General features: G+C 46.0%; 1 protein-coding gene across 1 annotated transcript in view; it reads right to left on the bottom strand.

Annotated features, from left to right (window-relative positions):
- The window catches only part of pard3aa (par-3 family cell polarity regulator alpha, a), a 350,702-nt gene that overhangs the window by 65,768 nt on the left and 268,623 nt on the right, over positions 1 to 16,311 (bottom strand). The window contains exon 21 of the mRNA XM_080020374.1: positions 13,081 to 13,407. Within this exon, the coding sequence (XP_079876500.1) occupies positions 13,081 to 13,407 (327 nt within the window). The remainder of the gene's footprint in view (positions 1 to 13,080; positions 13,408 to 16,311) is intronic.

The raw sequence follows: 16,311 nt of genomic DNA, 5'->3' as shown, positions 1-16,311 counted from the left end.
GACAAAGAGAATGCGAGAGAGAGAGAGAGAGAAAGAGATGGTGGGAGGAACCAAAATTAGGGAAAATAAGAAACGGGAGAGCAGTAAAACAAGGATTTATCTTGTGATTTACGCTTTGGCACGTTACCCACTCAGTTGTCGCTGTTACGCAATGTAAGATTGATGCATTTTTTTGTAAATCAATTTTATTGTCTATATATTGTACTCAAATCTGCATGAAGTCGAGGAAATTATGATTGATGTCCAAAACGACCGTACCCAGGTCCTTCTCCGATGCAGCCCTCATCGTCACGCTGGGGTCACATGTTGATGATATGCAATAGACAGCAAAGTTGATGTTCATCGTTTTTTCCAATGGGAAAGCGACGGAAAGCTTGATTTAAAAAAAAAAATCGGGCTCTGATACGTGTTCCCTCAGCACACCCTTCACACCCTCCTCACACATAAGCCATCACACACAGCACTGAAATCAAATATCGGGCGGAAGTGTAAAGCACATATTAAAACCAATGTGAAGACTAGAATTTATCTCCTAAAGTGCCATTGCAGCATCATAGAGCAACCGCAGCTTCTTTCAAAAGGCCGTAAAAACGAGCTACCGATTTATAATTGATGCTCCTGACGACGGGTAAAACGCAGGCAGTAGCCCGGGGAAAAGGCGCGCAGTTTTGACTCTCAATGGCCGCCATATACGGCATAACTGCCAGACATGGAGGTGTCTCCATGTTTAATTACATCAGAGAAAGACAAGTGTTTCCGGGAGTACGGTCTATCACCTCGGGGCCGCGCTGATGTTGTTTCCTCATCCTTTACTGACAGCATGAAGGCTAGAAGACGGGGGACTGCTGCTTAGGGAATACGCACATGCACGTGAGGCTTGAACAGACCCTGACAGAAGAAGAGGACACTCACCAACTCAATAAAAAAACCCAACAAAAAACAAAAAAACACCCCGATCCCTCAAAACAAGGGCTAACTCTGTTTGGATTGCTCCTCCATCCAATTAGATACTTCTTCCTCTGTCAAAAAAATAAAAATAAAAAAATCTACTTTATTACTTTTTTGCAGCAGCAGCATGTTTTTTTTTCCGGCGCAAACAAACTGAGCTAATTACAGCGGCTTTACATCCAGAAACACCGGCGGCAATTCCAAGAATAGAATTTCTTTCCCTGTGAAAATATGCCAGACCTCCAGGACCTTTGGCTCGGGGTTGTCAGCCATGACATCATGAGGCCATTAAGGAGGACCGAGAGGGGCGATTGGAGGCGCCATTACTCTGCCGCGAAGGGCTAACAGCATTTTTACAGGCATGTCGATTGCATTACAAATGCCTCCCGGCCCCCGCAGTCTTTTATTAGGCCCTTCAGCGAGTGGAGCTCCAACAGGTCCCGTACAGGTGGCTCTCGCTGTGCCTTTCGAGGGGGTTCCATCGCGGGTCCCGGGGCCCCCTTGGAACTGCCGCTGGATGGAGGGCGCTCCGCTGGGCTTCCAATGCACCCAAAACGCCCCCGGCCCTCCCTTAAATACTCTAATATAAATCTTTTTTTAACCTGCAAGGGGAGAACAGTCGAGGTAATGGCCAGGAAATAAGTTCCATGTTCTACAGTATATACGAGCGCCGGTCATTACTGCTCGCTGCTTACCGACACGCATGGATACCTGATATGCATGTTCCACGGCGGTTAAGCCGGTCCCGGCAAATACAAACGTCTATTGTGGCGCGCACGCGGGCAGCTGGAACACACAGGCAGACCCGCGGAATGAACGGAGGGACGAAAATCTAGAGTTTGCCGCAACTTGAGATGGGCTCAGGTGTAACGCCTCAGGATACAGGAACCGTGTTGAAAGATCAAATTCATTAAAATCCACTGGTGGTCGGTGACAGGATAGGATTTCTTACAACTGTAAACGCCGTGTATACATCGCGAGTCGTTTTCATGGAGCTCGGCGTTGATTCCATTTTCAACCCTAGTACGGCGTATTAGGTGTCGCACGCAGAGAGCAGGTGTGTTATGGACTTTTAGACTTACTCAAGTGTTCCCAAATGCAATGGGTGCAGTCAAGTAAGGTCTACTTTGCCATCAAATACAGGACTACATGTACTTATCTATTTTTCTATCATTTTCGAAGCGAATGCAATGTCCTCAATTAAAAAAAAAAGAATAAAAAATGTCCATGAAACTTTGTAGATCCCTACAAGAATAATAACCAGGGACGTTCCAAACCACACAAAGACAATTTCTTTGGACAAAATTTTTTTTATAAATAAATAAAGAGAGGGGCGCATGTGCCATTTCGGTATATCTTAAATGTTAAAAGGCCTGAAACAATGAAGTCATGCATGCGCGCAGCTGCTGCGGTACTATGGTCTGCATTCTCCTCTTCAATTCCCCTGAAATATAAAAAAAAAAGGAAAAAAAAAAGAAAAGGCTCAGAGACGCAGAGATCTGATTTGCCATCTGGGGGCACTTGATCGGGGAACAGGGATTCGAAATGACAATGGTCTGGCAAAGGAATTTCCCCGAAACACTCAAAAAGGGCTCCGATGCGGCCGGGGTAAATGTTATTATTGACCCCATGATGCCCAAACATATTATCCTCTATCCTGTTTGAGTCAGACCACGCAGCAGCCATCATTCAGAGCCAAACATTATTATTGGTTTGGATGATTACCACATCTGAAAACTCAAATGAGCACTTTCGTAGGACTACGAGACAGCAGCATAACAAATCTGTGCCCGTCCACTTATAACTCAAGGGATTACCTATCGCGAGTAACAAAATGAAGTATTTAAACAGGCTTTCTTTGTGGTTCAAGGTTGAGTTCTGCTCTTCCCTGCAGCGTCCTCTTGAATCTCCTGCAGGGACGAGGTTCTCCTACCGGGTTCCTCCCTGTTATGCTCTGCAGGTCCAACCCCAGGGATGAAGAGACCGGTGGCCAAAAAATGCTTCAGTCGGCATCTGGCGTAACACCCTCGGGGCACGCCCATTTGTATGTGTGTCTGTTGTTGATGTCGATTTGTGTATGTGTAACCCGTGTATTCGTGTGAAAGGTTCAAATTTGACCAATAATCCATTTCCGTTCGCATTTTGTCATTATTTTGCTGTGTGCTACTGTTGTATACTGTACTGTATATCTCCATGCTCACTTTATTCACATGCACTTTACTGCACATATCTGTATATACCAACAGCCAATCCCATATACATAACTCTGTTCCCTTCTATTTTTGTAGCCACGCTTTGTATTATCTTTTTGAGTCTTGTTTTATTTTTATTTCATATATTATTCTATTCACTAACTGCATTACATTTTAGGACTCCGTTAGTTTCAGTTAGTTAGCTGGGTAGGAATGAGGTTAGCTGTTATGTTCGGTTAAATAAATATTGTGCATAATCTCCGGGTGCGTTGCAAAGACATTTCACTGCATATATGTATGAACGTATGTATATGTATGTGACGAAGAAACCTACTGAATCTTGAAACTTTAATCTATTCTCGTTGTATATATATATATATATATATATATATATATATATATACTTGTTTCCGTGTAGATTTATTTTGGGGAGCTTTTATTCGTCGGCTTCAGGCTCTGCTGGAGAGAGGTGAGATTACACGAGCGCTCTGGTCGCCTGTGTGCCAGAACGTGGTAAAAGTGCTAAACGCAGGCGCAACGCTTACTTTGTACAGGTTCGCAAAGGCTGTTCTTTCCTGTCGTGATGTTTGTTTCAGCGTGTACATGTGATTTTTGTGTACAGCACTTTTGTGTAACGTGCTAGTTTACCGACCTCAAGCCAGGCTAACGGAGCATGGAGGTTTCTGACGCGTCCGCTGTTCCTTCCCTTTCTCCTTTAAAGGTGCAGCATGTCGAAACCGGGTCGTTGAAGTTGCTGTGCTGATATTTCTGTGTTTTACACAGGTATGTGAGCTCCCTCTTTATTATTTTGTTCTGCCAATTTGTTTGGTATTGATCATTTCATTTATTTTCATGCACACGGTGCATATTTGTATGATGTTCATGTTCACATTTTAAAGTTAATATTTATTCACAAGACACAAAAAAAATGGCTGCTGCTGGGTGGAAAAATAGCTTTTTAAAGGAACCTAGGATTCCTAATTGTAACTATGCGACGAGAATGAGTCGTTTTATAGATTTAATGGAAGGCCAAATGCGGTAAAGGTGGTGGCGCACGAGTCATGCAGTGAGTCGGCTACAGGCCCTGCTGGAGAGATGTGTGCATGTAGGAACCGGGTCATTCAAGTTGCTGTACTGATATCATTGTGTTACAAACATAATAATATCATTGTCCTCGTCTCATTTTTCACCATTCATAAACACAACGCGGCGCTCTTGGCAAAATGGAGTGTCAGGCCAGACCGGCTACATATGCACATGTGGATGACTCTAGATGTTTTGTCTGAGTGTGTGTGTGTGTGTAAGAGAGAGAGAGGGGTGAGTAAGATAAGTCTTCTGCTTGCTGTCTTGCTATTTATCCACACTCTACATTCAACTGGTCTCCATCACTTCCGTCAGCTGATCTATTTTCCTCTGTGGCAGAGTTGAAAGGCACCAGGAAGAAAGCACCAATGTCACGTTCGCCGGCAAAGACCCGTGATTATGTGACGAAATTAGGTTATGTATCACATGAGAACCACAGCAGGTTAAAGGCGGCTACGCTGCCCATGTGTGATCCAATCAAAGCGGGTTTTAGCGAGCGCACTCTGGCAAATATTCCCTCTCTTGTTTACTCTGCTCCCGCATTCGAAAAAAAATAAATAATTGCCGCGTTCACTTGCGTGGGAAAAGCCGAGAGGTCCGTAAAACAGTGGCTTCTTTGGCTCATCTCCACCTCCTTCATGTGGGGATGAACCGCTGAACTCTGATGCCATCGCGGTGGATGCCAGGCCCACCGGCGCGAAACCCAGGCCTGCGTCTTGTGCCTGCGCTCGGGGGTGGGTTGTGCGTGTGCGCCCCGGGGCTGCGGGGTCTCCTCGCGCTCCCTGGGACTGGGTGGCGCTCCTCGGGGGCCTCGTCTCACCCGTGGTGATTCTCCCCCTCTTGGAGTAGTGATTAGTTGTTTATAGACCCAAACATGGAAAGATTGTTCTCCAAAGAGTTTGTGGCGGTTCTGTGTAACAACACACTGTGCTCTTGTCCCCCCACAGGTCGTCCACGGGACATAATTATTGCAGCTCTTGATGATTAAAGAATGAATAAAGAGTTGCAGGTTGAGAACTTCACATGCAGACTAACTATGTCCTAGATGCTGTAGCACAATTAGTCTGTGTTGTATACCCAGCATGCTGACAACACAGGCTAAAAAAAAAAACAGCCTCAGCCTCAGCCTCTTTGCCCCTCAGACATTTTCAGGGCCGTTTCTAAGGCTGAACGATTCATCGAATTCAAACCGACATCGCAATGTAAAAGAAAGCAGCTTTCAAATCGCAAAAAATAAGTGTTTTTTTTTTTTTTTAAGGTTACACAATTTAAGCAACAGGGCCGGCTCCGACAGGCGGGATAGGCGGCCGCCTAGCGCATATGGAACGAAACCTTGCGTAATAGGGACACTTTCTCCGTGACTCTCTTGCTCGAACAAAGCTCATTCATTTGCACGCACAAAGTGGATGTATGTGGATGTATGCCCGCAACATTTTTTATCAAAAATAATACATTTCTAATGAAACACTGCATTTGCATTAGTATGTTCTACTGGGATTGAAGGTATTTCCTTTTACAATTCAACAGTTAAATAAAGATATGTTTCAATTCATCTCATTTCATCATAACGCGTGGGCCTGGTCTCCAGGAAACAGCAGTTTATGTGTTGACTGTATCTATTTTTATGTTGGTCATACTATAGAATGATTTATTGCTTGGGTTAAGTGAATAATACAGAATATGAGGAACTCAAAAAAGAATTGCAATCGCAATATCGGTCTCATAAAGCCGCAATTTGATTATTTTCCCAAATCTTTCAGCCTTAGCCCTTACAGACCCAACTCTCCCCCACCCCGCCCCACCCCTCTACTTTGTCTCCTGTCGTCCTCTCCCTTCCTTTCATCCTCTGCTAAACCTAAATTCATTAGGTGCCGCGTGAGTGTCTCTAAGGCTCCTCGTCTCAGGGATGTTGACGAACGGCGTACTGTACACGCACCCTTAATCAGCTCCATCCACTCAGAGCCGGGGTGGGTGTATCTCCCTCCTTCCCCTCGCCTCGCTCCCTCTCTCTCTCTCCATCTCACTCTGCTCTCAGGCTGTTTGCTTTCCTAAATGAACATAATGGTACAAACGGAGGATAAATTGCCTTCCGCGTGCTCCATCTCATCACATCCATCCCAAAGGGGCCCCTCTCCAAAGGCAAGGGTAAAAAAAAAAAATGAAAGGAGACCGGGGAAAGATAATTTCCTTGCTTTGCCTGGGAGATACACGCCGCTATCTGCGTATAAGCCCCCCGCGATAAGGCTGATGTGCATTTGGAGCGTTTGGCCCCGTGCACTATCATCGTAGTACAGAGCCGGCTACGAGGAAAGGGCAAATGGCTTCGTGTGTTTGTGTGTATGATGTGTACATCGACGTACGTGTTTATTTGTGAGGATGTGTGTCTTTGTGTGAATGCATCCCGGCTGTTTTTATAACCCACCTATAGAGCTCCGGCGTTTTATCGCGGCACTTTTTTTTTTCCGACAGTGTGCGGAGGATTAAAACGTCCTCCACCCGAGGTTCCCTGTGCACATGGAATTTCTTTCCAGCACGCCAGCCGTATCCGCCGCGTACCTCACCGCGCTCCCCTGCAGGCCAGGCACCCCCTGTAATTCCAATTCAAAGGAGTTGTTTTTTCAGTGACATTAATTTTTGGGGCCCGTGTGGAGGAATGGAAACCCGCTCCCGATGTCAGGCACAAACAAAAGGGCGGGCAAAAGAAGTACTGGGTTCAAAGTGCGGCACAACACCGCCCCGACATAAGGTCTTGTTTATCTATTGGGGGGGAGACAGTGGAATAAAGTGGAGGAGATAAGGCCTTCGAAATGAGCAACAAGGCTGCCGTAGAGCTACGTGAGTTAAGACGCCATGAGTTCCATCTACGTAATGTATGTGTCTCATTACTGGGAGCTGTTCCTTGATCGTAGACGTATCAATTCCCCACACCCCTCGGGGAGCGGGGAAGAAATGTTATTAAAGACTTAGGAGTTGTTATTGAAGACTTAACGCGGATGCAACGATCCTAAAAGATTCATTTGTTTACCAATGAATTATTAAGAAGTAGGATTTAATCAGAGCTACAGATGTTGTAGTCGGGATGGAATGTTAATCTCCCTTTGATTGCCTGCAAATAGAAAACCGAAGGCTATAAAAAATCATAGAGACTGATTGTTGATTGTTGGGCTAATTGCGGTAACCGCCCCACAATTGCGAGCGATAACACAGTGTTCAGACTGGATTGTCTTAATGATTGTTTTCGATTGAGACAGGAACATTATTGTTCATGAATATTTTAAAGATCATACATCACCTCCGCGTGGTGCGATCTGGGCGCAGTAAAAGGGCCTACACAATCAGCCGGTGGCTGGTGTGAAGGGGTGCTGTGATTTCTTTTTTATTAACATCAGCGGTGGAAGTAATTTAATCCAAAGTGATCCATGCAACTTTGATGCCATAATACACTTTTTTTTTTTTCCTGGTTCAGATCTCGATACTTGAAGCCTGTAGCCGCTGTGTTGCAATTTTGTTTTTTTGTCTCCCTGAAGGCGATGCACAGCTATTAAAGACCCCTCTTGTGCAGGTGTGAAGTACATCTCTCACCTCAGATTAAAGTTTGCCACCTCGAGAGACTATTTCCAGCCTCGACGGTGTGTGTGTGTGTGTGTGTGTGTGTGTGTGTGTGTGTGTGTGTGTGTGTGTCGGGGGGGGGGGGGGGGGGGGCACAAACTTTCTCCCGAGATGAAAAGCCTGACCTTTTATCAGCCGTGGGAAATGTATTAGCCGCCTCATAATCCAATTTCAAGACCATGCAGAGTGCAGGTTTTGACTGCGTTTTAGTGCGGCGAGAGCAAGAAGAAGAAGGGGAAAAAAAAAAAGAGAAACACCACACCGGAATGTTTCTTGAGGTGAGGATCTCTCTCTCTGTCTCTGTCTCTGTCTGTCTCTCTCTCTCTCTCTCGTCTTGCTTGCCAGGCGCTCAGGAGCTGCTGAGTTGCAAAGGACTTCAAGGGCTTTGCACCACTGAGCTCCGTATATTTTTCTCCCTGATGCCACACCACAACCCCACCTCCCCCACCCCCCCCCTTCTCTTTTTCTTCATGTTCCATCTCTCTCTCTCTCTCTCTCTCCCTCTCCCCCTCTTCCCCTTCTGACTCCTTCTCAGCCGCGCTTTAAGGAGCTTTAGAGAGTCGACTGGGTAATGGGGGCAGCAGTCAATCAAATTGTGGTTTCAAAAGGTGATGCTTTGTTTCATGCTCGCTTCCCACAAATCCTGCGGAGCCTGGCACCTGTCAGATTGTCGCTCCGAAACCCAGCATCCAGCACCAGTCGCTAAAAGAATAAATAAAAAAATTATAACACACACAAAAAAAAAAACAGGGGCCCTAGGCAGATCGAAAGGGTTGACTCGTCAACCGCCTGTCTAAAAATTAGGTCATACCATTTTGGTGGGTTGGTGCTGCCTCTTTTTTTTAAGTGGAGATAAATGAAAAAATCTATTTTGTTTCTGATTTTAAAACCACCTTATATTTTTCAGACTGACATACAGAGCGAACTTCATCAGCTACGTAGGTTATAGGGTGAGAACTGTTTCATCCTCGCTGCTGCTTTAAATAAGGTCTTCGCAAAGCTGAATACGAGTAAAACCTCCATTTCTTTTCTGGTGTCTTCTGGTTTTTATGCAGTCTGAAATTGTTGTCAACACAGCCCCGCCGTTGCCAGTTTCAATAACGTGGAGGTTGCCAATAAACAGTCAAATGAGCTCTCGTTGTAGCGCGAAGCTGCGGCCTAAACAGTAAAACCTGATATGGCAGAACGGGCGGGGTTCCTGGATGCCCACAGCGACCGGGGGTTCCTCATATCTCCCGGGGTTTATTGGCTCAGGCCTGACTCATTCCAGCTTTATAGTCCCACTGACCTCCCCATTAGGGCTCCATTACCAAAAGTCTATTAGAGGAAGGAGTGTGCACATACAGGATATTTTTCAAGCTGCAGACTCCTCTTATGGACTGCATTGTGTTGGATCAACAAAAGTTCATAGTTCAGGATAAAATAAAGCCTTGGTGTGTCATGGGAGAATGCATATACAAAGTGTTTATTATTGTATGAACTGAATTGAGGTGTAAAACCAAATGCACCACCCGAGGACCTGAGATGCGGATTCATATTATTATCAGGAATTGCATCCATGTGCAACCCATTTAAAATCAAAGCGCATCCCCTCATTAACCAAAAAAAGGCCCCCTAAGTGCATCTAATTTGTTGATTAGATCTACCAAAGGACCTCCTCGCTGTCATAATGACTGAGATGTCATGTCAACTCTCACAATGAAACCGAGGCTGGTACGGACGAGGAAAAAAAAAGATAGCGCTGGTGAGACGTCTGCCAGGCTTTATTGACATTTCACTGGATGCTTCTTCGGAGAAACAGTGATCCTGACCTTCTCTTCTTTCCATTCCATTTCATAACTCATTTTACAGTTCCTTTTGCTCAACACATTAAATGTTGTTACATCCACCAGGGATCCTTAGCCCCCGACCACACCAAACAATGCCGTCGTGTGTGTGTGCGTGCATGCGTGTACGCGCGCGCGTGTGTGTGTGTGTGTGTGTGTGTGTGTGTGTGTGTGTGTGTGTGTGGGTGTGTTAAATGTTTTCCTGGGATCACAGACAAATCAAGTGATGTATTCTCAGCCAAACTTCTCTGGAAGAGTCAGCCATGGAAACGTTGTTCACAGGCTGGCGTTCGCACGGCTGCGCAGTCCTTCAAGAGGTCATATGATAATCAGCAGATGACCCCCTTCCAGGCAACGTTGGGCATATAACAGTATTTACTATGGTGCCGGTGATAGGCAGACAAGGCGACAACAACAGGGAGCAGTGTTACCAGATACTCGCCTCGGGCAACATGCTAATAAGGCTTTTCACTGGGGTAATTACGCGTGGATGGGCGTGTTTGTTTGCAAGCCTGAATACCCAACCTGTCCCATCATTTTTTCTTTATTTTCTTCACATTTCCAAATGTTATTCTTTACCGCCGCCGAGAGGAGGACCCTCAAATCGGACGCTTGGGCGCAAGTGTTTCAGTTTTTTTTTCTTTTCTTTCTCGGACCGCCAACTCAGAAAGGCGGTAACAGGATCCCGGGCCGCGACCAGCGCCGCCTTCCCTTCCCTCTCTTTGATGCTGAAGACTGACTGACAGCGAAGAATGAGGAGCCGTGCACCCGCCAGCCTCGTCCACTTCCCGTTTCCTTGGCTTAAAACAGGAAGCTCTTGTTATCTCCGTGGAGGGGGGTTGAAAGTACTTAGATACGCAGCGGCAAAAGACAACCCCCCACACCCACCAAAAATTAAAAAATAAAATAAAAATAAAACGTCAAGGACGTGAATCCTCTTTCAATTTGTGAGGTCAAACTGTGGAAAATTAAATAAAATAAAATGATAATAAAAAATAATGCAAAAGGTCTGAGTCCAATTTCACACACTTGAATATGAGAAACAGATGAAAAATGATTTGAATTTCTGCGGCGTCGACTCTTTGTTATTTGCCTATGAAAGTTCCATTAAGTTTAATTTAGAAATGCAAATTACTGTTTATGTTTGTTGTGACAGGGAAATGACGGCGGTCTTGAATGTGAATGCGTTCGGCGCTCAAAATCGCAGAACAGCGAGCCTCTGAGCTAAATAAGAACCAACGCACATTATTAATCTCAAAGGCGCCCAGACAAATATTGCCGGCACTCAGACAGCCTGGCGTACACGAGATATGTAAAGCAGCGAGAGGTGGAAGACAAAAAAAAAACAAAAAACAAAAACAAAAAAACCCCAAACACACACACACGCAGTGTCAAACACGCGGTGCGATTTCACATCAAACCCCAAACAGCTAATCCTGTCTCAGCGAATCCTATTCCACAACGTGTTATCAATAGCAAGGCTCAGACCCCAGACGACGACGACGACGGGGGGGAAAAGAAAATAACCCGGTTGGTATAATTGAGATGCGACTCTTAAGCCTATTTTTAAACGAAACAACCCCGCTCCTTATTTACCGCGAACCCCGCTGAACAAGAGAGACGGAGGAAGAAAGGACCGCTTGCCCCTTTTCCTTTTTCCGAGAGAAACAGATGGATTTCAGAGAGCCAGATAAATGGTATAATGCGTTCACATTTCCGTCCAGAAAGGTATTATGCCAATTTGTTCGAGCTGAAAAAGAATCAACACGGTGGTGTGGGGCAGAATGCAGGAAGGCTTCCAGGCGGCCGGGGGGGGTAGCAACAAATCTCAGTGGTTGGTACTGCATAAAATAAAATTAAAAAAAAAATCTAGAATCTGTTTACTCGATTCACTGCAGGAACTCTGCACCAGACAGGATTTCTCTCTGAGACCAAATAAGTAGGTTGTCTAGAATATGAATTTTGAGAGTACGCCTGTGCGGGGGGGGGGGGGGGGGCAAAGCTTTAACCCCAATCACTATGGGAAGCCTGATGCCGAGGAGCTGATACGTACCACTTGGTATTGATATTCCCGCGGGGAATCAATGGCACGTCTGTCGCTGTCAAATATCTCGGCTGTCATCAGTAGCGGTGTAATATCTGTCGACTGCAAAGACGTGACTGACGTGTGCCCTGATCGCTCTCTGTGAAAATGAGTGTTCGGCAGACTTCGGCCCCGTCGCTTTGGAGAGGCGTATCCCGCGCGACAGGACCCATCCTGAGGAAACATATGGCCCTATCTGGTGAGGCTAACCTTCACTTCAGACGAATGGATCGGTGGCCTTTGCTAAGCCCCAGATGTATTGGCACGTGGATTTAGCCGGCGATTGGCGGGGGCCAGATAACCGCTTCGTATCTACTGAGGCCGCAGGGGTCGGGCAGGGTCGCGGTGGGTCGCCGGCGGGGTTACAGGATAAAGATTCTTCCTGGCAGTCTTGCTGAGACCCTCTAAAAAAAAAAAAAAAAAGACACTCCGGCGCTTTCGCTCCCCCCTCCCCTCGCGCTCTCCCAAAGGCCACCGTTGGAACCCGGTGTTGAAAGGTCGCCGGCCCCCGAGTGGCGGCTGCCAATCACAGCCACTGGGTATTATCCGGGCTGTTAATAACAGGAAGACCCCGGACGAGGGAGGAGGCGGGGATCTTCTGGTAACCCTTGGATACGAAGCCTTCAACTCTCTCTTGCCCTCATGCACCCTACACCGCCACTAGGGGGGAAACCAGTGTTAGGCATCGGTGAAATGACTTCACTCGCTTGTGAAACTACAGCGCACGGTCTGCCACAAACATGGAGCTGGACGAACAACTTTAAAATCCCTTTGTCACCTATAAACGTAGCGGTGGACTCAAACATTTGGATCCGTTTCGACTTTGCAGGACAAAACTATAAAGCTGCCTTTCCAGAGCAAAGTCCATAATGTCCGTTGGAGACAAAGAAACTATGTTCTGGCCGCTTTTTTTTTTTTCTTCTTAAAGGGCCCCGTCTCACACGTACTCACGCAGCAGTGTGAAACTAAAGCCCCGCTTGGTTTAAAGACATTGTCGTGTGTTTTTTCGTCATGGTATTATTATTATTTTTACACACACACACACACACACACACACACACGCACACACACACACACACGCACACACACACACACAGCGCGTGTGTCATGCGTGACAAATAAAATTGAACAAACACTGTCACACTACAGCCCATGCATTATAGATGAGGTATAAATGAACTCAATGGTTGCAAAGCGTTGCAGTCTTCTCCTAAGCCTACTGTACTTGTCAGTAAACCTGTGCGTGCGTGTGTGTGTGTGTGTGTGTGTGTGTGTTGCTTTGTGTGCCTAGATTGTTTGCAGTGCATTCTGGGTATATCTGGTGCCCATCCCTCCCTACCTGTCTTGGGCAGGAGGGCGTCCGTTGCGGGGCTTGTTGACCTGGGCATACAGGGCCTCCAGGGGCTGCCCGTTGTCCTGGACCCCCAGGGGGGAGCGGGGTGTCGCCGGACTCTGGGGCAGGTGGTAGTGGTGGCCGTGGCTGCTGAAGGAGTCCGTGTTGCCGCTGTCCACGGAGGAGTCCAGCGAGCCGATGCCGGCGTAAGTGTGCTCCTCGTCCGAGCTGAAGCCGCGGCCGCTTGCGCCCCTGCCGGCCATGTCCGGGATTTCGGCGTACTCCCGCTCCCGGGCCTGCCTCTCGCGCAGCTCTCGAGTCTTGGCCTGTATCCTGGGAATACAGTGTGCAACAGTGAGCATATACTACGGTGGCCCTTGGAGCTCAACGCACTGCAACCTAAGAAGACACGTGCAACTAGACAAAACACAAGCAACAACATTACGGAAGTGAGCCACACCAAATCTTTATCTGCAACACAATACAATATAAATATGGGCAATTAAAAATATACCCCTCATGGGGAGTAGTTAAATGTAAGGCTGGGTAGGATTTGGGTCGGTTTGTTTTCAATGCAAAGGGCCCAATTTGATTCAATAACGATATATTGACATTTAATACATAATGAGAATTGCGACCAATTCAATTCAATTCAATTCAATTCAATTTACCACCAAAAATGTTGAATACAGAAATGAAATATTTCAATTAATTTGTGACTATGGTGGTCTTAACATTTTTTCATGTTTTTTATTTGGCTATTTTAGCCTTTATTGTAGAGAGCAACGGAGACAGGAAAATTGGGGTAGAGAGGGTGGTGGGAGGTGTGCGCACCGGGAAGCCCCAGCGCTATTTAATTGAAGCAGAAATTGGTTGCATAACTTCCAAACAAAACAAGCAATAGTTTCAGGGAGAAAGTGCAAGGTTAAGATTAAGAGAGTGACAGACAGAGAGAAACAAATCCTTGAAGGTAGAGCTGACGCAATATTGGCTTGGGGGAAGGAGACAAATGCGCGGAGGGACATTTCAACTTTTTCTGCGATTTATCTCAGGCATCCGTCAGTCCGAGTAGGGGAAGGGAATCTCCTTTGTCCAACCGCTTCCCTTCTTCCACGCCAGAAGAATTTAAGTGGCCTTATTTAAATGAAACACCACCCATGAGTTGCAGAAGAGACCCCCCGTGACAAGGTCGCCTCTCCACCCTGGATACAAGCACGTAGGCGTCATGGAAAGGCGTCATGGAAAACGAGGATATTTTTGTATTATAAAGTCAACAAATCCCACTAATCGTAAAGTGATGGATAACGTTAACATTTCAGAGTATTATTTGATAGTGAAGGAGAAATGTGTCTTTTTGTTTATAAATGACTGGTATGTTGAGGGATATTTGTTCTTATAATACACTATTTTATTTTTGTTGTTTTTTTTTTTGGAAACTCATGTCTTGGTATTTATGATATCCTGCACCCGATGAATTCTAGTCCAATGTGATGAATGCAATTCTTTAAGGTGGGATTCGGAGTGTGTGTGAGCAGTGGGAGATACTGTGCCATACAGTGCATTTATATGGTGTGTAATTATTACAGTATGAAAACAAATCCTCTTTTCGGATAGCACTCAGAAATCCTCATCTCTACACCCCCTTCCAGATGCAGCCCCTCTCCACGGGATCCACTTCCACACAACGGGGCCTTTCACGAACCCTTCCTGCCTCATGTGGTGGGCCTGCATGAATGCCCGTCTTTCTGCGGTTGAGAGGTGCAAGTTTGCAGAGGGTAGGCTTTGAGAATGAGGAGGGTGTGTATGTGTGTGAGAGGGGTGACCTTCCACTGGGCTGACCCTGGAAACGGCCACCAGACTTGCTCACTGGTTCCAGATGTGGTACCGCTGCCATGGGGCTACACACACGAACACACGCACACGCGCACGTGCACACGCACACGCACACACACACACACACACACACACACACCAGTACAGCCCAGTCTGACGTTCCTACTACCTCAGGTCATAACTGACCTATCACCCTCTCGTCTTAGTTAGTCTGAGATGATTGACAGCGTTGCCACGGGTAACGGGGCTGGAATCCCCCACGCCGAGTGCTCTCCCATGTCTGTGTATTTTAATAACAGTAATCACATTTCAAACAATGACCATTTTTCAGTGACAGATTAACCCAATTCCCACATCCCATACATAGACTACCTCGTTTATTTTTAGCCACCCCAAAATCCCATTTTCTTGGCATTATCTGTGGAATGAGATTTTGATGGAACCCTGATCCTGTGTGTGTGTGTGTGTGTGTGTGTGTGTGTGTGTGTGTGTGTGTGTGTGTGTTTGAGTGTGTGCGCTGATCGTCTGCGTTATATTTGCATTGCTGCAGACAAGGTGCGGCACAGATCCATCAACCCGGTAAGGCTGTCACAACGTGACAACAAGTGTCGCTCTGCCTAGAGGTGTCATAAAAAAAACATAAACAAAAACAACAACAACTGCACAAAAATAAATAAATAATAACCCCCCCCCCCACAAAAAAAAGTAAAATAAAATAAAAATAAATAAATAAATAAAAAATCCTAGAATTCCCTTAAGTCGTCAATTGCCTAAAGTGATGTCAGATCTCTGCCAGGAAGGATCAGGCGATGACGTTACTGCAGGTTCACGGAAGACCACGGGGAGTTCAGCACCCCCTCTGGCGTTTTATGGGCTAATCAAATTCATAGAAACTGCAATATTGACATTCGAAACAAGATAATGGGCCTCGACTAGACTGGTGACACCGGACACAATGAGAGAGCGAGAGTGAAAGAGAGAGCGAGTCAAGGGTGGAGAGAGGCTCTTTCAGGCCTCAGGAGCCTTATGCAGTTGTGAGGAGCATATCAGGTATATATATATATATATATAGTATATTCGTAACAACATGAGATTATCACGAGACAAAGATGACTCAACAGAATTACTTTCACTGATGCCTTCATTATCTTCATCTTTTCCGCTGCCAGGTATATAATTATCTGGTCATTCTCTTCGCCCCTTTGGAATTCACTGTAAACAATCCAACATACTTAATATCACCTCTTTTCTGTGGAATATATTAGTTGTTTTTTTTCTTTAAGCAAAAGCAGATATCCTGCTGCATCTATTGTATTTTACACGTTCTCCCCATGTTAACGTGGGTTTCCCCTGGGTAATCTGGATTCCTCCCTCACTAAAAGACATGCGTGATAGGCAGGCCCG

This window comes from Zeus faber, assembly GCF_960531495.2.
Source record: "Zeus faber genome assembly, chromosome: 19".
Classification (NCBI taxonomy): domain Eukaryota; kingdom Metazoa; phylum Chordata; class Actinopteri; order Zeiformes; family Zeidae; genus Zeus; species Zeus faber.
This window is presented reverse-complemented; position numbering and strand designations above follow the sequence as displayed.